Here is a 27,286-nt window from a genome sequence, read left to right as displayed (position 1 = left end):
TGAATAAGGCTATAAAACATCTCAAGAACAACAAGAGTCCTGGAGATGATAACATAATAGGCGAGATGCTAAAATATGGGGGGGAATCAGTTGTGAAAGAAATGTAAGCTATGTAATGAAATATGGAGATCAGGGTATGCCCGAAGAGTGGAAAAAATCAGTCTTGGTTGTTCTTCATAAGAAAGGCAGTGCTTTAGAATGCACCAATTACAGAACTATTGCATTAATGAGTCATCCTGGCAAAATGCTGATGAAAATAACAGAACGCCTGAAGGGTCATATGGAGGCATATCTTCCTGATGAGCAAGCTGGATTTCGAAAAGATCGAAGTACAGTGCACCAAACACTCACACTAAGACTAATAGCAGAGAAAGCTCGAAGAAAGAACAAAAAGATATACTGCTGTTTGTGGACTTCCAAAAAGCATTTGATAATATTGACCAAAATATAACATGGACTGTCTTGGAATCCTATGGTGTGGACAATAAATTGATCTGCCTGCTGAAAGATATAAACAGCCAGGCACAAGTAAAAATCAGGATAGCAGGTGCGACTGGAGATTGATTCGCCACTAGTCAAGGCATAAGACAAGGGGACCCAATATCACCAATCATCTTCATCACACATCTGGGAAGAACACTAGATAAGATTAAAGAAGAAGGTGGAGGCATTTCAATAAATGGCATGAGAATAAACTACCTCTGCTTTGCAGATGACATTGTCCTGATTGAAGAAGATGCAGCAAGGCTGAAAAAGAAAACTGCAAACACTGTACACAGAAGGAAAAAGATATGGACTAAATGTCAACTTTGAAAAAACTAAAATAATAATATCTGGACAACAGGAGTTACTGAACAGAGTTATCATAGACAGATTTCAACTGGAAAATGTGGAACACCACATATCTTGAATGACGCATGACTTGGACTCCAAACAAGAGATAAAAATTAGAACAGCCAGAACAACAACTATTTTAAAAGCCATGGACAAAATATGGAAGAGTTGAGCTATAAAGATGTAAACTAAACTGCGCATTGTAGACACCTGTATCTTCAGCAGCATGCTCTATGGATGTGAGGCCTGGGTACTCCTGAGAGAATCTGAAAGGAGGATATTAGCATTTGAGAGGAAGTGCTATAGAAAGATGTTGAGAATAAGCTGGATCGCAAAAGTGAACAATGAGGAAATCTACAGATGAATACAACCAAAAGAAAACCTGATCCAGAAAATAATCAAAAGAAACTACGTCTCTTTGGCCATATATATAGAATGAACGATGAAAGGAAAGATTGAAGGAAAGAACAAAAAAAGGAAGACCAAACAGAGAATGGAGCGATGACATTGTCAAATGGTGCAGAAACTCTATACACAAACTGAGTCATCTTGCACAAAATAAAATGCAATGGAAGAATCATATCAAGATGGCATCAGACACCTACGGGCACTGGACCCATGGTTGTTGTTGATGATGATGTGTAAAATCAGGAATTCTGTTGTTTTTCTGGGAAATTATATTTATGATGCACCTCACTTCTTAACGGTAATTTTTTTTGTGAAATTTAACTAGCTTAGTGTTAATGGCACACATCCTATACACGTCATTGCTGAACCACAGATGTCTTAAGTAAAAAGTCAATTTTTGTGCATGTGTGTTTTGGAAAAATAAACAGCAAACAATGAAGCACTCACTTATGTTGCATATTACCTTGGGAATCCTTGTAATCTGAATGCTTTTCTTCATAATGATTTAGGAGTCCTGTAAAAAAAGTAAGCATTTTTTTAAAAAGGTCATTGTTAAATATTTTCACAAATCAAATTTTGTTTACAATATTTTGTGAACTGAACAAATGCATGATACCATCAGCCAAATGAATATGGGATTATTTTTAGCATAGTCTTGGGACAGAACTAGGTGAGTCAATCTGCATGAGTTCATACTTGAGTGCAGCATGGATATACAAAATATACATTGGATCTTTGTCTCTTATGATGCAGCAAGAGAGTATAACACTTAATTATAAAAGGATTTATCTTTTTATTATAAAATTAAATGCAATTCAGTAACAAATAGTGATGTATTTTATAATTATTATTTATCAGATATCTCCATGGTGTCCAAAACTCATAGTGGTAGATCCACTCTGTTATTCAGACAATACCTATCGTACCACTCCTTGAACTTAGTCACCAATGAAGTATTCAAAATCACCTTGACAACCCATTCCACCGACTAACTACACTACAAGCAAAAAAATCTGGTCCTAACACCTTGCTACCTACAACTCTTACAATTTTCAGTGGAATGTCCATCTAGGCCAGCTTGACAAATCCTTTCAGGCTTAGAGGAAACACCATCCATGCTGATGAATGATTTCCATGACAAATTGTGAGAAATGAAATAATTATAGACATCAAGAATGTATTGGCCTTTTGTTGTTTTTGGAAGAGATTTGCAAAATAAAAATTGTTCAGTGATGTCTCAATTACAAACAAACCTGCTGAATGCTAGAAGTTGAGATATTCCATCGATGTCAATTGACTAAGCCAACTCTCTCTCTCTCTATGTTCAATAGGCATCTACAGATGCCGCATGGTCACTCCAATGCTCGATAATGTGCCACAATAGGCTTTGCCATGTAGTCCTGTTGTTTGCTTTTCTGGTGGCCTCGACTCTCTGAAGATCAGTCACTCCACAAGCACCATCCATCCATCTCATTGATGGTTGGCCCCTTCCTCTTTTTCCAGGAACTTTACCTTCTATTACTGTTCTGAGAAGTCCCCCTTCCATCCTTTCTATGTGTCTAAAATGTTTTAACTTTCTTCTGTCAATGCCACATCTCAAAAGCAGATATCTGTTTCTTATCTGACTTCTTTAGGTTCCAAGTCTCACATCCATAAGTCGCTGTTGGAAAAACAACTGCATCCAAAATCCTCAACTTTGTTCCCATGGAGATAGATCCATCCTTCCAAATTTTAGACAGATCTCTGACTGTTGTTTTCACCATTCCTAACGTTTTTCTGACATCTTCTGAACAGCAATTCTTCACATTAATAATGGATCCAAGGTACTCAAACTTGCTGACTTGCTCAATTCTTTCTCCATTAAGGTACACTTGTTTTTCAAGAGCTTCTCTTGTTTGTATTTCCTTTGAGAACCATAATCTTTGTCTTGCTAGGATTGAGTTGAAGTCCTCTGTTACTATTGATCTTGTTAACTTTATAAAGAATTAGTCCTAGTTCTTCCATGTCATTACAAAGGAGTACTGTATCATCAGCATACCTCAGATTACTGATCAATCTACCTCCTATCCTAATTCCTGTCCTGAGCTCATCCAATGCTTCATGCACGATGTCCTCCACATATATACTAAACAAGTGAAGAGAACGATAGCAAAAAAAAAAAACTGTTCTTCAAATGTTAGCTGTCACTTGCGACTCAATATCTTGAGATATGACTTGTATATGCTGACTAATAGTGTTACCTGACACAGTAATGTTAAAAATTTCTTTTTCATATTCTTCGCAAAACATAACATTCGCAATTTTACAGCATGCTGTAACATTATTGACTCAGCAATTGTATGTGAATTTTGTCTTTTTTTGCCATGATTTCAGAAAAGATATAGCTTGCTTCTTGAGCTTTGTCAGAAATAGTTCCAGTGTTGGTCAACTTTTAACATGGCATGTTTGATCAGCTATAAGCCTTTAAAAATACTCAGTGGTTTCTCATTTAAATTTCAGTACTTTATGTGAAAGCATTTTTTCATCTTACTTGGAACCACTGGTTTACCAGTTTCTCACTACAAACAACACACACATAGGATGAGGCTGCTCTTCTCCAAATGAAATGAATCTGAAGTACAAATATTATTCATTATACTAGTGTTGGATTCTGAATGAAGAGAAATTGAAATTATTAATACTCCCTTCAGAATCCAACATAATCCACCATATCAAAGACAACATTTGTAGATATTATTTGATGTAAATTTCTTGTTATAAACTATTATTCATATAATTACCTTTGAGTTTTTTTTATTTAATTATTAAATTTAAGATATGTATTAATAATGGAAGAGACTGTATAAAAATAATGTTCAGATTATTTTCTATATTCCTATATTAATAGTAGAAGAATTTGTGTTCATCATATTTAATTATATATTAATTGAATTTAAAAATATCTTTTTATTTAGTTTCTGTATGTAAAGGTATAATGTTATGTAATGCTTATGCTTATGTACTGCTCTAATTGTTGTCATGGAGACGGAGTTAAAAATAGAAAGTGCGAGCGTGGTAGTGCGTGAGTGAGTTATGGACGTGAGATGGAATTGATATGAGCTAGACGGAGAAAACAAGTTTTGGCGGGAAAAAGGAGTGAAGGTATATAAACGGAAAGTGAGAGAAAACAAGAGTCGGAGTGAGCACTAGAAGCAGCAGTGAGTCAGCACTAGAACTGTGTAACTAGGGACTGAGTACAGTTGGAGTACTCAGCACAAGAACGACACTTAGAAGAGTACAATAGAGATGAGGAAATAATTTATTAGCAGCATGGAGTTAAGCAAGAAGCTGTAGTACAAAGAATTAAGTGCTGTAATCAGATTACGAAGGATCGAGATGTAAATTGACAACTCAGAATATTGATATGGAATTCTGAAGTTAATGTGGAATTACAGAGCTTTCAAGGTAGATTAGTGGAAAGCTGATTCTATTGCTAAGTAGTGTATGAGGAATAAGTGAATTTTCTAGTGCAAGTGTGTCTGCATTTGTGATGTGCTGAGATTAAAGATTAAGTTAATTTAAAGAAGATTACTTTTGAAATGTGTAGCTCTAGTGTGATAGTTAACTAGTTTTGAGTGTGCCTCAGTGAATAACATGTGCAAGAATTTATTCCGGTAAGAACAGTTGTACTTTATAGCATTTTAAAGTGAAGTTATAAGAATTAACTCCTCCTGTTAAATTCTAACATTAACTGTGGTGTTTATGCTGAAATTAGCTGAAGCTAGAAGATTAATAGTCTCCCCTCCTTAAAGTGGTAACTACTTCTTGACTGAACTATGTGATTTCTGACTAAGGGATAGATAGAGAATACAACTGTTAAAATATTTGCTGTGTATTTCAGTGATATTGAACTTTGGAACTATATTGTTTATTAGGGAGGAATTAGATTTCAAAGATTCAATGTTTGATACTAAGAGTTGAGTGAATGTTGTGAGTTGTTGAACATAATTAATTCTACATTATCTTGTATCCATAGTATGTTTATGTATATAATATATAACCCTGCATTAAATGTTTTGTTTTATTAATTTCAATTTGTTGTTAGCCTGATTCTTTTTTCACTGCACCATTCATAAAATTATTGGACCTAGCGGGAACCTTAAATGTTAATGTAAAATTCGGTCTATATATAAACATTAAACTGCTAAAGTTAATTAATATTTGATTACACTATTTTACACAGACTAGTCTGAATATAGGGTGGCACAATATAATAGAAATTTCCCGATATTTGGATTAGTGATCAACATACAATTAATTAACCTTATTAAGAACAACATTAAAACAAGATGGCAGATCAAATGACGGGATGGACGATCCAACACTAGTACACAATGGTTTTAGAATAAATCCTAATGGTGCTCTGCATGTGTTACTACCAGACCTAGTGCTAACCATACTTGATTCATTGTCATCATCTAACATATGTTTTTTTTTTAAATTAGATATCTGTTCACGTCTAATAAGCCCTAAAATAAACAAAACAAAAATAAAACACAACTAAATTCTGGAATTAGAAAATTACTAAAATGAAATAGTAATAAAAAAACAAAATGCATTAACACAAGCTCACATAGAATTATACACATGATCCAAACAACAGCTGACTGAAGACTGACACCAGTGGCTTGAAAAGGGTGGTAAAATTATATTGTAGAATTATTTTGAGATCGAGAGTGAAAGGAACAGAAGTTTTTGTAATTTTACTATAACAATTTTATTACTATTATTAAACTGTTGCTGATTTCATTCTTATCAGCCTTTTATGAAAAATATATAGTACTTTTAAAACTTAGCTCAACGTAAATTAAAGATACCAAGAAATTATATACTTTGTTTAATCCTTTATTCAAAACAAAATCCTTTATTCAAGACAAAATCCTTTATCCGAAACTTTGTTTGCTTACACTTCGATAAGCAAACAAAGTTTGCACCTGAAGTATTTTCAGGACTAGGACAATTCGTATATAGAAGCTAACGACTTCACATCACTTATTATTATTATTACTACGGGCAACTCCAAGGAGTACTTAGACTCATCAAGGGAGGCCCTAAATATCATGTCCATCACAACTATTCAACATTCACACAGTATCTATCATACTCTGCCTTGGAATTATTCACTGTCATAGCACCCACAACAGACTCTGGCAGTTTATTCCACTCATTCACCACTCTAAAAGTAAAAAACCCAGCTCTAACAGCCTTACTAACTACACTCTTGCTCAGCTTCCATGGATGTTCCCTAGTCCTCCCACCACCAGTCCTGTTCTCAAAAATATCCTCTGAATTAATCCTATAGAAACCCTTCAGCAATTTGAATTTCTCAATCATATCTCCCCTTTTTCGCCTATCAACCAATTTCTGCAACCCACAAATCTTCAACCTGTTTTCATAAGGTTCATTCCATAGAACTGCTATCATCTTGGTCACTAACCTCTGGATCCTCTCAACCTCCTCCCCATCAAGAAGAAACCTAGGTGACCCTCTCTGGGCACAGTAATCAAGGTGTCTTATCAAGGATCGATACAGAGGAACAATAACTAGCTTATCTCTGTTCGTCAAAGTATTCTTCAGCATCCAAGTGATTTGATCAGCTGATTTAGACACTTTTGCGATGTCCCCCCTAAACGTCATCTCCCTATCTACCAACACTCCCAAATCCCTGGCATCATCAATCTCATGGAGTACAGTTCCACCAATGTGGTATACTACTGCTAATCTTTTCACCCCAAAATGCATAACCTTACATTTTGCCACATTAGATTGACATCCATTCTCCTTAGCCCATACCTCCAATCTATCCAAATCATCCTGCAAAATTTTGACAACTTCTGCATTCACTATTGCCCTACCCAACTTAGCATCATCAGTGAACAAATGAACCATTCCTCTCAGATCCTTCCCTATATCGTTAATGAACATATTAAACAGCAGTGGTCCAAGAAAAGAACCCTGCGGCATACCACTAGTCACAGCCGTCTTTCACTGTGATATAAAACCTGAGCAAGTTACTGAGGCATGATCGACCCTTCACAAAACCATGTTGTCCCCCATACAGTATCTCATTTTCATCAATCCATTCCTGTATTTTACCCTTGACTACTTTCTCCAAGACCTTGACAACGACTCCTGATATGCTGATCGGTCAGTAATTTGCAACAGTAGCCTTGGATCCTCCTTTATGTAGTGGAACTATTTTCCCCTCTTTCCACCCCTTTGGGACTAAACCAGACCCGAGACTCAGATTAAACAATAAGGTCAAGGGCACTGACAATTCTTTAGCTGCTACAAGTAAGACCTGTGGTGATATATCATCCAATCCCACAGATGTATTCCTAAGGTTCTGTAATAGACTATTCACCTCCACTTCATGCACCACAATTCCCATATAAACTAATGGTTACTTCATTCCTTCAACATCACCACGTGGATGATATACTCTTGCAAAGTGCTCATTCAGTAATTCCACTATATAGACTGATTCAGTGACCTCCATACAATCGCCGTTCCTTAAAATCATTCTGCCATGTACAGTTTTTCTTTAACTAGCAGCATATTGAAAGAACTGTTTGGGATTCTCTTTAGCTTTCATTGGCTAATTTCCTTTCATAATCCGTTTTTGCCTTTCTCACCACACTCATTACCCTTCTGGCCTGCACTTTATACCGTTCATGTGCCTGCAGGTCACTTTCTCCTTAAATTCCTTCCATAGTTGTTTCTTTTTTTGCAACTCAAGTTTAATGGTGTTATTCATCTATTTAACCCCTACTTGATTCACTATTCGGACTCTAGGTATGAGTCTGCCATAACCTCCTGCAAATGCTACTTGAATACTTCCCATGCCCTATCAACATCCAGCCCTTGTAGTTTTACATGCCATGACACTGAATCAAGCAATCTCCTAAGCTTGTCATACTTGTCAGCATGGTAATTCCACATGTACCATCTTAACCGAAAATTTTACACATTTAGCCACCTCCCAGGTCAAGACACTATGATCACTCTCAACAATAGGGCAACATGGACATATTCATTACAGTCAAATTCTCAGATGCTATTACTAGGTCAAGCACCCTCGAACCCCTAGTATTTTCCATTACATGCTGTCTCAGATAGTTATTCCTCAGTAACTGAATAAAATCCATTTTCTTCCTCACATGTGTTCTCTCCTCCTTCCAATTAATGTTATTATAGTTGAAATCACCCATAACAATTACACACCTTCCACTCATTTCATCAATTTGCCTATGCATACTATCTCCACCATCTATTCCATCAATTGGTCTATAGCAGTACCATACTGTACATTTTGTTCCATTAGTCTCAATCTCACACCAAATTGCCTCAAATGATATCCTTTCACTAGCCTTGGTATCCAATAATGTAAAGCACATCTCCTTGCAGACATGTATAATGCTATATATATTATGGGAAGGGTCACTACACAGACCTGTTTCCCTGTTTATGTGTGGGGGTTACCTCTCCAGAAACTCATGATATCCCTCAGTTCACCCAACAATGAGTGACCATTCAACTCAGCAGTGGCTCTGCTCAGTGACAGGCTCCCCTACCACCAAGCAGAACTGCTCATATTCCAGGGAAAAGCATCAGCCGGGGAAGCCTAATACAGGCCACCCCAATGGATCCAAATCCATGGATGCTTAAAAAGGTCCCTAAGACAAAAACCTTAGGAGAGCAAAAACTCTACTCCCCTGGAATCAAACCACCAACCGGTTTCAACCTTTATTGAGATCTCATCAATGGGAGTCAGACAAAGAGTTGATACTAAGGTTGAAGTAGTGCAGAAGTCATATTTTCATATATGATTAGCCAAAAGGTGTCACATCTTATTATTAAAATACTCTGAATTAGAGATAGTTGTTGGATGTTTTTCCACTTGGTTATACTAAAAATTAAAGATTTAATTTATTACTTGGTTATTATATACTTGGAGAAAGAAATTATATACTTGGTTTAATCCTTTATCCAAGTGTAAGCAAACAAGTTTGCTTACACTTGGAAAAAATAGTTTAGTATCACCTCTGGGTTTGGCCCCCACTGACGAGACCTCAATAAAGGTAGAAATTCTGGATAGTGACCCTTCCCATAATGCATAGCATTATACATGATCACAAGGAGATGTGCTTTGCATTATGGAATACTAAGGCAAGTGATGTGAAGTCAGTAGCTTCTTTATACGTGTTGCCCCAGTCCTGAAAATAGTTCAGGTGCAAACTTGTTTGCTTACACTTTGATAAAGGATTAAACCACAAATATAATATCTCGGTATCTTTAATTTATACTATAACCAAGTGGAAAAACTTCCAACAACTTTATCTCAATGATTTTTTTCATTTCTCCATTTTTTGTTTTCTCAATTACTTTTGACCCTCCTATGGCAAACCTGTAGGCCCTTCACAGCACTCTGGTTTTAAATTGCTGTTCTAGATGAACAGTATCCTAAAAGTGAACATTGAGAAAGGAGAAATTGTTCACGGATATGTGTTTATTTGAGCACATAGAGAAAAGTAGCTAGTGCACAACAGAAGACACTGGACAAATGGACCAGTTTCACGTAGAACTATGAATTACTTATGAATTGTAAGAAGGATCAGCATGATTTTAAATCATACAGAAAATGTACAAATTAATAATCTTAGTTGGCAAGTCTTATAGAAGAAAATGAAAATTTCAAAGATTTGGGAAGCATGCTCTTTAAAAATGGTAGTTTAGACTGGGAGAAAACAAAAAAGATTTCACTGGACCAGAGCTTCTTTAATAATGTAAGTAGTCGACTTTTCGACAGTTAAGTCATACTGAAGTGTAATCTTCTGATTAGAAAAGAAAAAAGTAACTTTTTTTTAAATTCAAACAAGCAAACAAAGTTTGCACATGAAGTAACTTCATGACTGGGAAACTCATATATAGAGGCTAGTGACTTTATATCAATTTCCTTAGCATTGCATAATGCAATGCACATATCCTTACAGAGATGTGCAATGCTATGAATTATGGGAAGGGCCACTATCGAGACCGGTTTCGATCTTTATTGAGGTTTTGTCAGCAGGAGTCAAACCAAGAAGTGGCCAAGATACAGAAGGCAGAACCATTTGGTGGTTTCGTCCCCACTAGCATGAGCTTTTTTAAAGTAAATATTAAGACTGGCACTGGTTTCTTTTAATAAATATTAGATTGCTAGTAGCGCAGTTAATATCTGCATTACAGGATTACTTTTAGTGATATCACGGCCACCATTTTTTAGTAGCTCAAATAGAGCACATGCTGGTGGTGTGGAATTATTTTTACATCAAGAGATTATTCAATTCTCAGTCTTACAACTGAAAGTTTTTTTTTCCCTCTTACAATCAAAAGCAAAGGTTTAATATTTTTCCCCACCTGAGATAATGGTACCAATTCTTCCTAGGGTGTATACTCTAGGAATCGAAATTCCAGGATGTGAAGTAGCAAGATGGCTGACTGATATTTTAAAAGAGATACTTGCTGCAAATAAGATTTATTCTTTCACCCTGTACAGCAGAGGGAAATATTTAATTGTAGCTAAAGATGTGGAAACAAGGGACAAACTATTACAGGGTTTTACTTTCAAAGGCAGCACAGTTATTCCTGTAATAGTTAGGAATAACTGTGCTGGTAAAACAGTAAAAATCAAAAGATTTCCAGTGGAATATATATAGAACAGTAATTATTATTATTATTATTCGTGACACCTCCAAGGAGTCCGAAGACTCATCGCGGGAGAAGATTCAAACTAGTTTTCTGGTGTCACCTTCACAATGGATATGAAGACATCTGTACCAAATTTGGTACAACCTGAGTTATGGTAAACTATCCTGGAGTACAAAGGCATTGCCTGCGTTGTGGTTTATACGATCACTTGGGTGATAACTGTCCCAAATCGAAATGTTTCAAATGAATGGAGAGCAGACATATCGCTAATCAGGGTCTCAAGCCCTGTCAGAAATGCGAAAGTTCTGAATACGTGTTAACACCTGTCCTTTTAGAACTTTCAGTGAAAGCTCTAAAAGAACTTTTAGCCAATTAGAACAACGTATATATCAGAGAGGCATAATGAAGAGTTCCTGGATATTATAATTCAGTCTAGTAAAGAACTCAGCTGCTTTTAAACAAACTACACTTGATAAAATTACAAAAAGTGCACGACCAAATCAGCTAGAAATTAGCCCCAAAATTTCAGAACTGCAGGAGCCACTTTCCAAGTCAAATATGGATGGAACAACCTTATTTGAAATCACCAATAATAAACCTAGTATAACAACTGAACAGATACAAGATGAAATGCAAAAACATATAACTGTTCTACAAGGAGAAACTCGAGAAGAAGCAGAAAAGCAAGTAAGAAACTGAAAAAACTTAATATGCAGAAAAGATCATCAAAAAGTAAGTCGCTCTCAAGCAGGTGGTTTAGTTATGCTATGTTGATGATGTATTTGCTATTTGGATATAAGGTCAAGACTCATTGGATACAATTTTAGTGCATTTCAATAGCCAACACCCTAAAATCTACTTAGCAATGGAACAGGAAACTAAAGACTGTCTGCCCTTCCTGGATGCACTATGCACTAATCACACGACTTCAAGATGGTTCTTATCTTTTTTGTTTTATATAAAACCCATACATACCGGAAGATATTTGCATAAACAGTCACATCATCGAGCTAAACAGTATGGTATCCTAAAAACACTAACTCACAGAGCTAGTGTTATTTGTTCCAATGATAATACACTTACTGCTGAACTCACTCACTTATGTCACACCTTCTTAGCCAATGGCTATAATTATTATTATTATTATTATTATGGATGACTCCAGGGAGTCCTTAGACTCATCGAGGGGGGGGGGTGGCCCTAAACATCATGTCCACACAACTATTCAACATTCTCACAGTATCTATCATACCTTGCCTTGAACACATTCACTGTCATAGCACCCACAACAGACTCTGGCAGCTTATTCCACTCATTTACCACTCTAAAAGTAAAGGCCCCCAGCTCTAACACCCTTGCTAACCACACTCTGCCCAGCTTCCATAGGTCCCCTAGTTCTCCCACCACCAGTCCTGAACTCAAAAATATCCTCTGAATTAATCCTATAGAAACCCTATAGCAATTTGAATGTCTCAATCATATCTCCCCTTTTCCACTTATCAACTAATTTCTGCAACCCACAAATCTTCAACCTGTTCTCATAAAGTTCATTCCATAGACCTGCTACCATCTTGGTCACTCACCTCTGGATCCTCTCCACTTTCTCCCCATCAAGAAGAAATCTAGGTGACCAAATCTGGGCACAGTAGTCGAGATGAGGTCTTATCAAGGCTTGGTACAGAGGTACAATAACTTGCTTGTCTCTGCTCGTCAAAGTATTTTGCAACAACCAAGTGAGTTGATAAGCTGATTTAGCTACTTTTGCAATGTGCCCCCTAAACGTTATCTCCCTATCCACCAACACTCCCAAATCCCTGGCATCATCAATCTCATGGAGTACAGTTCCACCAATGTGGTATACTGCTGCTAATCGTTTCACCCCAAAATGCATAACCTTACATTTTGTCACATTAAATTGACATCCATTCTCCTTAGCCCAGAACTCCAATCTATTAAAGTCTTTCTGCAAGATTTTGACATCTTCTGCAGTCTCTATTGCCCTACCTAACTTTGCATCATCAGTGAACAAATGAACTGTTCCTCTTAGATCCTTCCCTATATCGTTAATGAACAAATTAAAGAGCAGTGGTCTAAGAACAGAGTCCTTTGGCACACCACTAGTCACAGGCCGTCTTTTGGACTCTATTCCTGAATAAACTACTCTCTGATATCTCTCCATCAACCACCCACCGATCCATCTCACCAACCCTATATCCATTCCCATATGTTGTAGTTTACGGATTAGAATTCCATGTGGTATCCTGTCAAATGCCTTAGCCAGGACCAGCAGTATCACTGTAAACCCATTGCCCTTATCCAGTTCAGCCACCACTGTGTTATAAAACTTGAGCAAGTTACTGAGGCATGATCTACCCTTCACAAAGCCATGCTGTCCCCCGTACAGTATCTCATTTTCATCAATCCATTCCTGTATTTTTTCCATGACTACTTTCTCCAAGACCTTGACAACGACTCCTGATATGCTGATCGGTTGGTAATTTGCAACAGTAGTCTTGGATCCTCCTTTATGCAGTGAAACTATTTTCCCCTCTTTCTACACCTTCGGGACTAAACCAGACCCGACTCAGATTAAACAACATGGTCATGGGCACTGATAATTCTTTAGCCACTTCACGTAAGACCCGTACCGGTATACCATCCAATCCCACATGTGTATTCACATTAAGGTTCTGTAATAGACTATTCACCTCCACTTCATTCACTACAATTCCCGTATAAAAGAATGGTTCCTTAATTTTTTCAATGTCACCACCTGGATGATATACTCTTGCAAAGTGCTCACTCAGTAATTCCACTATCGGTGACCTTCTTGCCATCATCGTTCCTTAAAATCATTCTGCCGTGCATTAATCCCCCAAAGGATAGAAAAAACACTAAATGCTCCCCAGAAATCCCCTCCATAGCCTACTACATAAGACTACAGCAAAAACTGTTACCATCCCATACATTCAAGGCACATAATATCTAGGGTGCTCAATAGATATTAACACATTTAAACCTTATGTCAAATTGGCAACTGACATACTTTTCACCTATGGACATATTCTCTTCTTTATCACATTCAGGAGTTTACGAAGTGCCTTGCTCTTGTGACTGGGATTACTATGGACAGACAGGAAGAACTGTTGACATCCACCTAGGTGAACATAAAAAAAATACATCTGGCACTATTGGTATGGGAAGTTGGGTGTAGCAGACCATGCCTCGGACACCCCCCCCCCCTTTACACAGGATCAATTGGAAGAAAAAAAGTGTTGATTCCAAAAACAATCTCTCTCTGAGATTGTTTTTGGAATCAACAGATCAAAGAAATAAAACAGATCAAATACTCCAAATCTCAAGTATGGCTGCATAAATCTACCAAAAATCTGGGAGATAGTCATTCTATGATATAATTAATACTTGTTTTCTCTCTTTTTTTAACATAGATGGCACCTAATTAGGACCTTAGTTCCTTGTGTTGTCCATTACATTTTTTTTTTTTAAAACTATCCCCACTTTTATATTAAACTGTTGTTGTAGTAGTGTGACAAACTGTTTGTGCTCTGAAGAAGCGATATAATACCAGCGAAATATCAGCAAATAAGTTAATAAATATTTGTTATTTTTTATTCTGTGTTGTCATCAATTCTGTGAAAATAAATTAACATGCCCAAATATAAGATTTTATTATTTAATCTTACAGTCATATAATTATATTTACATAACTAAAATATATTAATAACTTCATAACTACTATAACAAATTCAGCACAAATAAGTAAAATATTTTAGCTATGTATGCACAATTTCTACTGAAAATGACAAATTGAATATGGGAATAGATTAGAGAATAAGGAAAGCTGGTACAGTGGAGAGCTATCCAAATAAATGTATGTTGAATACGATAGGAATGAGCCATATCACTAACATAGAGTATGCAACAGAATTCTCAAAGTAATTTTAATTTATGTATCTGAAAGTTGGGTCAGAAATAAAACAGATCATTGAAAGCTAGAATCTATGGATATGAGAGTAAGTTTTGAGAATAATTGGCAATGTGGATAGATAATTTCAAATAGAATTACATTAAGAAAGAAAATATTGCCAAAAGAAACTGACATTATTAGCATTTAAAGATATGTAAGTGATTATACTACCATAGATCTATCTAAGCAGCAGGGCTAAATATGATCATCTATATTTTATTATTATTATTATTTAGGCCTCCAAGGAGTCAAAAGCCTCAATGCAGAAGGTCCTTCCTAGGAAACACAAAGTCTATCATACCACACCTTAAACTCATTGACCATTCTCACTCTCACCACTCTATCAGGCAATACATTCCACGGTTCAACCACCCTCCATGCAGAGAAACGACTCCTCACCCTCTGGCTCACAGTTATCTTTCGTAACGTCCAGGGATGGCCCCTTGTCATAACTCCTTCCTGCTGCTCAACCAAGCAAAAGAACTCCCCAATGTCAACCCTGTAACCACCTCTCAACAGTTTAAAAGTCACAATCATATCACCTCTCCTTCTTCTATCCACCAAGCTCTGCAGTCCACATTCCCTCAGCTGATTCTCATAACTAACATTGTACAGTCCTAAAACTGTCTTTGTTATCTGCCTTTGTTATCAATCATCAACACCAGATCTCTTGTCTCCCCTACTTCCTCCACTATATCTCCTCCAATAGAGTATGCAGTGTCACATCAATATGTCCCAAACCTCAAGACCTTACATTTTGCTGCATTAAACTGACACCCCCCATTCATTTGCCCATCTGTCCAGCTTATTCAAATCTTCTTGCATGACTACCATATCTGCACTATTACTAATAACACTTCCCGGCTTCACATCATCTGCAAACAACTAAACATTCCCTTGCAATCCACTGACAATGTCATTGATGTAAAGGATAATTTACATCAATGACAAACAATATAGGTCCCAGTACTGAGCCCTGTGGGACCCCACTTGTAACCCTCGGCCTTCTTGAAACTGCCCCACTATACACAACTCTCTGATACCTATCAGAGAGTTGTGTATAGTGGGGACAGCCAATCCTGAATCCAGCTGACCAACCTGACATCCAGACCCATGTGCTGCAACTTAAATATCAGCTTATCATGTGGCACCCTGTCAAATGCCTTAACTAAATCCAAGAAAATGGCAGTATCTGCCCTTATCCTCATCTACTGCTCTTGTAACTTTATTATAAAAGGCTAGCATATTACTAAAACAAGAGTGCCCCTCTCACAAATCCATGATGACTCTCACAGACAACATTAGTCTCATCTGCCCAATGCTGTATATGGTCCCTAACTAATTTCTCCAAGATCTTACTAACTAGTGATGACACACAAACTGGTCTATAATTAGACACTTCCAGTCTGCTACCACCCTTATGCAATGGCACTATCTTACCTTAGTTCCATTCCATGGGCACCTTTCCAGCAGCCAGACTTTCATTGAAAAGCAAGGTCAAAGGCACTGTCAGTTCCCTAGCACATTCTCTTAAAACTCGTGGTGAAATACCATCCAGTCCCACAGCTTTACTGATATTCAGCATACTCAGTATTTGAAACACACTCTCCTCCTGTACCTCTAAACCTTGAACCTGCCCTATCCCTCTAGCATTAAAACTGACTCCTCCATGATGAAATCCTCCAATAAAGTGTTCATTGAACAATTCTACTATGTCCAATGCATCAGTCACTCTATTCCCATTTTTATCCCACAATATCATTCTTCCACAGTCACTTCTCCTCCTACTGGCCACATATCTAAAAAATTCCCTAGGATTTTCTTTGGATCTTAGGACCAATCTCCTCTCATATTCCGGTTTCGTCTTTCTTACCATACTAGTTACTCTTCTGGCCTATGTCTTATACTCTTCATGCATCTTCTCTTCTCCTGTCTCCTTATATCTCTTCCACAGCCTCTTTTTCGCATGCAATTCCTGTTTAAAATTGTTTGTCATCCACTTTACTCCAAATTGTGTCCTCTTCTTCACTCGTGGTATACAACTTACCATTGCTGCTAATAAATATTCTTTCGTAATTTCTCACACAGTAATGATATCCCGCCCTTCCAATTCCTCCCTCCATGAAACTTCCTGAAGTAGATGTCTAAGACTATTATAATCACCTGCCTTATAATTACACATACGTTCCCGTCTCTTTGTTATTCCTGCATGTCTATTCATCTTCTAAGTCAAAACCACATGGTCACTCTCTCCAACTGGTGGGAGACAGCTGGGAGAGATTTTACACTAGTATGATCACTCAAAACATAAAAAAAGTGCCGATGAAGACCAAGATCTAGGTTGATTGATGCAATTCATAATATATTAGAAGAATGAAATGTGGGAACCTGACAATATCGGAGTCCTGACAAATAACATTTAATTCAAAAGAAAAAAAAGTCATCATAGGAAGCAGTAATAATGCAAATTAATCATGTAGTATTATCGATCATAATATCCTCTATATCTCTTGAGGTAAATATCAGAAATATTATGATGATGATCATCACTACTTTTTTTTTAGATATATATACAGAAAACATTTTGTTTTAGTAACTTACTTTTTAAAAGGAAACAGTAGTGAAGCAGTCGATGAGCAGGTCTTAAGAGAAATGTAGTAACAGGTAAGTAGCACATTTTCTGCTCCTCAAAGTTCTGGTATCCATCTGAAAACTGTTGATTTTCTTTATAATGGCTCACTAATTTTTCCAGCATTTCTGGCAGAAACAGCAGGTAAACGTCATAGCGCTGGAATGATATGAATTTCATATTAAGAATTTCATAAACCACAATTTCTAAATCACAAAAATGTTCCAATTTTTCGTGAGAGACCTGGCTCAACCAAGCAAATCATGTGCACAAGACAGAAAATTTAGAACATCCTGTTGGAGAGGGAAAGTATTAGAAGTCATCCATTAAAAGAAGAAATCATACAAAAGTTCCAGGTTAGTAAATCAGCATGTGTGACTGTATTATACTTTACAATTTATTATCTTGGTTTCATCTCTATTCTATTCTAGAATAAGCAAATAAAAGTTTGTGCATGAGATAAATGTTAATAAGTGCACTGTGCATTATGGAATACACAGGAAAAAATTAATTATTATTAATACTTTATATTACTGAAAATCATTGATGATCCTAAAATGTTTACAACATGAATGAAAATGCTTAATTATTTTTGACTATGGAGCAGACTCTTTATTAACAACAAGGCTTAAAGAGTTGAATGTAACAAGGTTTAAAAAGAAGAATAACAAATTGCCAGCACCTGTCATGTTTGTTGATGGCATACTGTATATAATAGCTTTTTTATTCTCCAGTTTTTTAAACCCAAAGTTTACAAATTCATTCTTTCTTTTAAGGTTACATGGTGATTAGCATTCATATTTATGAATTTAGGGACACAAAACACATGTGTTGAAAAGATTATTTTACTGATTAATAATAAAATAATAACTTTACGTTTCGACCCCTGTATTGAGGTCATCTTCAGAAGGATACATGTGTATAAGAACCAAGCTATATGCTGTTGCACTCTATACAGGTAAATTACATCTACGTTGTTAACTAATCTTATTTCTTAGCCTGCCCTCTAGTGATAAAAGATACCTTAAAATAAAATAAAAACTACAATAAACTCTGCTAAAGTCCTCACGTGCTAGGATTCTTCTGGAATTATACAGTTTATATTGTTATATTACGATTATCTTCTGGATTTGTATAGTACAGATTGCTATTGAATGTTCAGGAAAAAAAAAAAAAAAAAAAACTTCACCAAGTCTTCTTGTATTGAGATTTTTCTTTGTGGTTGCTATGAAGGTTGTAGATGGGTCCTCCACATTCTTGGAATGGTTAGACCATCATTTTTATTCAGATTCTGATCATGTTTGAGCATTTCACACGCTTCCTTGAATTTCCGCTTGAACCAGGTTTTGGTGCGGTGTGGGGACTTGGTACCTTTTCAATCAATTCTGTGGTATGTTTGGAGTGTGTGGTCAGAAAGGCCGGTTTTTCCAAAATAGAGGTATTTTATGTGACGTTTGTGTTCATCCTTTCTGATTGGGATGGTTCACCCTATTTCTCCTATGTATGGTATGTTACATGTGCAATCTATTTTGTAAACCCCTAGGTGGGCTAGGTGTGGCAGGGAATCCTTGGAAAAACTGAGTAGGTGTCTTAATTTTGTCGGAGGTTTAAAGGTGGTTTCAATGTTGTATTTGTGTAGTGTTCTGTCTATTTTTTCGGAAATACCTCTAACATATGGTATAGCAATAGCATTCTTGAAATCTTTTTTGCTATTAGTGGTATCTTTGTGGAGGATCTTGTGAATGATTTTTATACTGTATCCATTTTTTATAAAGGTATGTTTGATGGTCTCATATTCATGGTAAAGAGCTGTGTATGTACTAGCCTATGTGTGTGTAGGTTTGGGGTAAACTGAGAAGGAGAGACAGCCTGAAGGAAGATGTGTGACAAGTGTGTCTAGGAACGGAAGAGAGTTGTTTTTTTCTATTACAATGGTGAATTGTATGTGTTTGTGTTGTTTGTTCAGGTGGCTAAGGAATGTATTTAGTGCTTTGCGGCAATGGGGCGTTTTTGAGCCATCTGGCTATCTTGAGCTATCTGAGCCAAATGTTGGGTTTTAAGATCCCTCCGTGTCAATTTAGCTGACAAAATATGGATGGAAACTGAGTGTTTACTAAATTCAACCAAAAAATTAAGCAGCAACTTAAACAAAGCTGAAAAACTGGCCCTCAAATCCCTAAAAAATAACCGTGACATTATTATCACAAAAGCAGATAAAGGGAATGCCACTGTTGCTTTAAATCGGACAACCTACATAGAAAAAATAAACCATTTGGTATCAGACCACATACCTACCAAATGGTAAATTACAACCCCACGCAATGCAACAAAAAGAAAATTACTGAACTACTTAAATCAGTTAGCACGTGGCGGGAAGAAACAATTAAAAAATTAATACTGCAGTATGCCCGCCGCCAAGAATTTATGGCCTGCCAAAAGTACACAAAACAGACACACCATTACGTCCAATTGCGGAAGGAATCGACAGCCCGAATTACCACTTAGCAAAAAAATTAGCGGCCACACTCAAGGAATTGGTTGGTCATCCCCCTTCCTACATAAAAAATACACATTTCATAAACAAAATTAAAAACATTACACTCAACTACCAAGATCTATTAGTCATCTTTGACATAACTTCCCATTTCACCAATGTCCCAATCAATGATACTATCTTGCTCTTACAGAACATATTTCCACACGACATCACAGCCCTCTGTGCCCACTACTCCGCTCGGGATATTTTGTGTGACAAAACAATTTTTACCTTCAAAAAGAAAGTACATGGGCTGTACTCTCTTTTTGACCCCCAATAGCAAACTTTTATATGGAAGACTTTGAGCAATGAGCTCTAGAGTCGGCTTGCCTAAAGCCCAAAATTTGGCTCAGATACGTTGACAATATTTTCGCCATTTGGCCCCATGGCCGCTAAGCACTAAATACATTCCTTAACCACCTGAACAAATGACACAAACGCATCCAATTCACCATTGAAATAGAAAAAACAACTCTCTTCCATTCCTAGACACACTTGTCACATGTCTTCCTTCAGGCTGTCTCTCCTTCTCAGTTTACTGCAAACCTACACACACAGGCCAGTACATACACAAAACTTCTTATCACCACCCAACACAAAAACTAGGGGTTATAAGCACCCTAACACAGAGATCAAACCATTTGTTCAAATGAACAAGCTCTTAACCATGAATATGAGACCATCAAACATACCTTTATAAAAAATGGATACAGTATAAAAACTATTCACAAGCTCCTCCACAAAGATACCACTAATAACAAAAAAGATTTCAAAAATGCTATTGCTATACCATATGTTAGAGGCATTTCCGAAAAAATAGACAGAACACTACACAAATACAACATCAAAACCACCTTTAAACCCCTGACAAAATTAAGACACCTACACAGTTCTTCCAAGGATCCTCTGCCACACCTAGCCCACCCAGGGGTTGACAAAATACAATGCACATGTAATATACCATACATAGGGGAAACAGGGTGAACCATCCCAATCAGGAAAGATGAACACAAACAACACATAAAATACCTCCATTTTGGAAAAACCGGTCTTTCTGACCACGCACTCCAAACATACCACAGAATTGATTGGAAAGGTACCAAGTCCCTAGACCACTCCAAAACCTGGTTCGAGCGGAAATTCAAGGAACCATGTGAAATGCTCAAACATGATCCAAATCTGAATAAAAATGATGGTCTAACTATTCCAAGAATGTGGAGGACCCATCTGTAACCTTCATAGCAACCACAAAGAAAAATCTTAATACAATAAGACTTGGTGAAGTGTTTTTTTTTTTTCCCCTTAACATTCAATAGCAACCTTACCGTACAAATCCAGAAGATAATCGTAATATAACAAGATGAACTGTATAATTCCATTTTATTATTTTATTATTAATCAGTAAAATAATCTTTTCAACATGTGCGTTTTGTGTCCCTAAATTCATAAATAGGATTACAAATTCATTGTTCTGGTTTTAGATTTTTCATTATTGGTTTTAAAATTCTTGTCATGCTTCATGTATTTTCTGCATTTGTCACTATCTTGTATCCATTGCTTAAAATTGCATACAGTACTGGCTCCAATCAAGTCTCTGCCAAGTGTTCACCATTCTTACCTTCAAGACACAGGTATGTTAATTAAGTTAATTAATATTCTCTTTAAATCTTACTAAATTCAACTCTTTAAGCCTAGTCATTAATAAAGGGTCTTACATAGCCAAAAAATTCATGTCATGACAAATGGTGAATAGGTGGGTTGAGCTTTGATGTTTTGAGTGCATTTTCAGTAAATGTGTTCAAGGGGAGAATATGCACATAAGCAGAGGAAGGATAGGGCCATCTATCCACCGACAAGTCCTTACACATCACACATCACAGAGACAAGCCTCATCATTATCCTCATTTCTGATATCCTCTGGGGGGGGGGGAATGAACAGGATATTACAATATCACAAAAGTGAGATTATTCCAAGGCACATTTCAATGTATCAATCCATCTATACCTTGGTCATCTTATGGGTATTTTTCCTTCCTTTCTGGCAAAAATACAAATCTTTAGAAAACCATTCTTTACCCCTTTTATTTAAATGACCATACCACCTGAGATTAGCTCTGCTAATACATTCCGGAACATCACGTTCTTTCTTAATATCTCACAAATCCTAAAACACATCCATGTGAGAGTCAACATGGATTTCACAAATCCATGTTGACTCTCACAGATAACATTACCCTCATCTGCCCAATGCTGTATACGGTCCTTCACTACTTTCTCCAAGATCTTAACAACTACTGATGACACACAGACTGGATTATAATTAAACACTTCCAGTCTGTTACCACCCTTATGCAATGGCACTATCTTACCTTCTTTCCATTCCCTGGGCACCTTTGCCGAAGCCAGACTTTCATTGAAAAGCCAGGTTAAAGGCACTGTCAGTTCCCTAGCACATTCTCTCAAAACTCGTGGTGAAATACCATCCAGTTCCACAGCTTTACTGACATCCAGAGTACTCAGTATCTGAAACACACTCCCCTCCTGTACCTCTAAACCTCAAACCAGCCCTATCCCTCTAGCATTAAAACGGACTCCTCTATGATGAAATACTCTAATAAAGTGTTCATTGAACAATTCCACTATGTCCTTTGCATCAGTTACTCTATTCCCATTTTTATCCCACAATATCATTCTTCTACAGTCATTTCTCCTCGTACTGGCCACATAGCTAAAAAATTCCCTACAATTTTCTTTGGATCTTAAGGCCAATCTCCTCTCATATTCCAGTTTCGCTTTCCTTACCAGCTTGTCACTCTTCTGGCCTGTGTCTTATATTCTTCACGCATCTTCTCTTCACCGGTCTCCTTATATCTCTTCCATAGCCTCTTTTTCTGGAAGTGATCATTCAGTACTCCTTTAGTCTTGAGCAGAATAAAACTGAATTTCATATTGAAAAGAAGAAGAACCTGTAAGAAAGTTTTAAAGCGAATAAAAGTTGAGCAGCTCTCAGATGTGAACTGTTGACTAAAATAAACAAACATTATTCAAGAAAAAATGAAAGAGTTTGAGAACAGGAACCAAACCTTTGAGATTCAGTGGCAAGCCCTGAAGAAAACACTGATTGATTCAGCCAGAGAGGCATGTGGTGAGGTTGTCTGCAAGGATAGAAAAATCAGAACTCCATGGTGGACACAGGAAGTTAAAGAGGGAGCGAAGGAAAAGAAGAGAGCATATTAAAAGTTCCTGGCAAATAAGTCAGCTTGTGCTCTTAGAAATTACAGAGACAAATGTAAGAAAGCTGAACACTGTGTAAAACTAGCTAAACAAAAGTCATGTGAGGACTTTGGTAAGATCATAGAAAGTGGCAAGATATTCTGGAAGTTGTTGAAGATGTTCAAAAAAAAGGAGGAAAGAGTGCTGTAAAAGGAATTAGAGATGATAAAGGTGACATGAAAACTGGAGAAAAAAGACATCCTTGAAGTATGGAGTAATTACATTGAAAAATTGCTAACTTATTGTTAATATTGTTACGGGTATCTCCATGGAGTCAGTAGACTCATCGTAGGAGACCCAAATTATCAAAACAATATCTATCACATCTCTTCTTGAATTCATTTACAGACGAACTTGCAAATGAATCAGGCAATGCATTCCACCCACTCACCACGCTCCAAACAAAAAAACTAGTTCTCACACCCTTGTTAACCACAGTTTTCCTTAATTTCCAGGGATGACCTCTTGTTCTTCCATCACTATCATACAGCTGAAATATTTCTCCTGTATCAATTTTATAAAAACCTTTTAGTAATTTAAATGTTTCTATCATATCCCCTCTTCTCTGCTTATCAACCAACCTCTTCAATCCATCAATGTAGGAAGCATTTTGTACATCACATGTCAACTTATTCACTCTCCTCTGAACCCTCTCCACAACCTCCTCATCTCCAAGGAATCCAGGTGACCAAACCTGAGCACACAGTAATCCAAATGTGGAAGTATCAACGCCTTATAAAGGGGAATAATAACCTCTTTATCTGTGGATGTTAGTGTGTTCTTCAATAACCAAGTAATCCTATGAGCAATCATGGACACCTGAAACAAGCAGTGATAGCACAATGATAAAAAACACTCTAACAGGGATGAAATCAGGAATATATATCCATACTTGAAGTAGAAAAAGCCATCAAAGGCCTGAAATGTTGGAGTAGATGATGTTCGACAAGTAATGCTCAAGTATGGAGGTATAAAAGTCTTACAGTGGCTGCACTGTAGTTCAGAAGGCCTGGACAGAGGGACGAATTCCAGATGATTGGAGTAGAGCTCTCATTGTACCCATATATAAAAAGGGAAATAAAACTGAATGTGAGAAATACAGAAGTATATCTCTACTGAGTTCCTGGTAATATTTGCGAGTATACTTGAGAAATAGTTGAGAAGGATTGTGGAAGAAAAGCTTGGTGAAAAACAAGCTGGATTCAAGCCAAACAGAGGCTGTCAGGATCAGATTTTCACTTTACAACAAATAGTTGAGAAATCATGGGAATATAACAAAGATTATTATTAAGTTTATATGTAATTAAGTTTTGTAGATCAGGAAAAGACATATGACAAGGTGCCAAGAGAGAAGCTATTCAAACACTACAGCTATATGGTGTCAAAAGGGAATTATATCAATCAATACTTAGTCTTTATTTGAGTTGTAAGTCAGCAGTTAGAATTGAAGGAAGTATAGGAAGATGGTTTAATGTTAAATCTGGTGTCAGACAAGGATGTACATTATCCCCTCTGTTATTCATTATCTATATGGATCACACTGTGCAGGAAAGTGGTATTCAACCTGATATCAAAATTGGAGATGTTAATGTCAGTTTTTTGCTTTATGTGGACGATGTTATACTTCTAAATAAATCCCCTACAAGTCTGCAAGATTCCCTAACTAAACTGAATAACTGTTGTAATAGATATGGTATGAAGGTCAGCAATAACAAGACACTGACAATGAAACAGAAGCATTAAAAATATCAACTGCATTGTGAATGGAAAACTATAGAACAAGTAAAACATTTCAGTTATTTAGGCACGATTTTTAGTGAAGATGGTAAATTAAATATGGAAATAGACAACAGAATCAACAAAGATGGTATGGTAGGAAGTCAATTGAATAAATTTATATGGAATAAGAGAGAATTAGTCAAAACACTAAATTAGCTGTACACAAGACAGTGTTCCAACCAATTTTAACTCATGGATCTGAGAGCTGGGTCAGAAGTAAAACACTTGACCAAAGACTAGAGACTGTAGATATGAGAGTCCTGAGAAAGATTAAGGGCATGAACAGATGGCATCAATGGCAACATCATATTAAAAACAAGGATATTAGAAAAGAACTTGACATTGTCAGAATCCAGGAATTCGTTAGAAGAGCTAATCTCGGGTGGTATGGTCACTTAAACAGAATGGGAGAGGAAAGATTAGCAAAACAAGTGTTTTCTCTGCCAGGTTGGCAGGAAAACGACCCAGAGGAAGACCAAGATATAGGTGGATTGATAGGGTAAAAAGTGCCTTAGAAGATAGAAATATATGATCTGATAATGTTGGAGTCTTGACAGGTAACAGACTGATTTGGAGGAAAATTGTAGATAGGAAGTTAGTAATGATGTAAATTTTTCATGTGGTGCTACCATATCCTGTACACCCCTTGAGGGTACATGGCAGGAATCTGATGATGATCTTTCTCAGAAATCTCATATCTGTGTTCTCCAGTCTCTGATCAAGAATTTTATTTCTAACCCAGCTCTCAGATCCATAACTTAAATCTGGTTTGAACACTGTCCTGTATATAGCTAATTTGGTGTTTTGACTAATCCCATCTTATTCCATATAAATTTATTCTGTTGATTTCAATACTATACCAGCTCTGCTAATTCTGTTGTCCATTTCCATATTTAACTTGTCATCTTTGCTAAAAACTGTGCCAAAATAACTGAAATGTTATACTTTTTTGTAGGTTCTCCATTTAGAATGCTTGTTATGTTTTCTGATTATGCCTAATTTCATTGCCTTTGTGTTTCTATTGATGATTTTCATATCAAATTTATTATAGCAGTTATTCAATTTAATCAAGGTATCATTTACACTTGCAGTGGATTTATTTAGGAGTATATCATCACTATAGAGTAAACAGCAGAGATTAACATCTCTGCTGTTAATGTCTCCACAGCACAAATAGAAGAACGACAGTACACTGCGCCTTTCAACTGGAAAAGGCCTAAGTTTGATTTGCATTGTGATGAGAGGAATCTTTGTATGGGCTAGCAGGATTTATATAGATTAGCAGAGATAGAAGAGTTTATTCTCCCAGAAACATGGGTTTATCATCCTGTGTACAGGCAAATTGGCCATGGAACACATGCAAATTACAGACAAAAAATACTAGTGGTGATGGTGGTGGACAGTAGATGGTGTTCTGTTTAGTTTGTGTATTAAGTAGTGGAGACAGAGAGTTGTAGAGCACTATGCCATCCTTTGATGAGTTGTTGGAGGTGCCAATTAATAATAATAACAATAATAATAATTTTGATACAGAGTAGGAAATGATTGTGAGACATACAAAAATATTTTGGGAAAATTTGGAGAAAAGAGCAAAGCTAATAATAATGGCAAATATCTGTTGGATTTCTGCTCAGGACATGGACTGGTTATTACTAACACCATGTTCCAACATAAAAATGTGCACAAATTCACATGGAGAGAAGAGGCTAGGAATAAGAAAAGTCTCATTGACTATGTTATTGTTGATAGTGATGTTTTCTCCCTGGTGCAGGACACCAGAGTGTACAGAGGATTTGAAATTGGAAGTGATCACTATTTAGTCTTGAGCAGGATAAAATTGAATTTCATATTGAAAAGAAGAACATGTAAGAAAGTTTTAAAGCGAATAAAAGTTGAGCAGCTCTCAGATGTGAGCTGTAGGCTAAAATACACAAAGATTATTGAAGAAAAAATGAAAGAGTTTGAGAACAGGAATCAAACCTTGGAGATTCAATGGCAAACTCTGAAGAAAACATTGATTGATTCTGCCAGAGAGGCATGTGGTGAGGTTATCTGTAAGGATAAAAAAATCAGAACTCCCTGGTGGACACAGGTAGTTAAAGAGGCAGTG

General features: G+C 36.6%; 1 protein-coding gene across 3 annotated transcripts in view; it reads right to left on the bottom strand.

The window, feature by feature from the left end:
• The window catches only part of LOC150100495 (FERM, ARHGEF and pleckstrin domain-containing protein 2-like), a 726,486-nt gene that overhangs the window by 255,975 nt on the left and 443,225 nt on the right, over window positions 1-27,286 (bottom strand). For all 3 annotated transcript variants that reach the window (XM_090403005.1, XM_090403006.1, XM_090403007.1), the window contains exons 16-17: window positions 17,561-17,747; window positions 1,706-1,756 (exon numbers count right to left, since the gene is read on the bottom strand). In XM_090403005.1, coding sequence (XP_090259131.1) covers window positions 1,706-1,756; window positions 17,561-17,747 — 238 coding nt within the window. The remainder of the gene's footprint in view (window positions 1-1,705; window positions 1,757-17,560; window positions 17,748-27,286) is intronic.

Source organism: Typopeltis vanoorti, chromosome 13 (assembly GCF_054136105.1).
Source record: "Typopeltis vanoorti isolate ZY-2024b chromosome 13, IOZ_Tvanoo_1.0, whole genome shotgun sequence".
Classification (NCBI taxonomy): domain Eukaryota; kingdom Metazoa; phylum Arthropoda; class Arachnida; order Uropygi; family Thelyphonidae; genus Typopeltis; species Typopeltis vanoorti.
The sequence above is the reverse complement of the archived record's forward strand: the minus strand, read 5'-3'. Positions and strand labels throughout refer to the sequence as shown.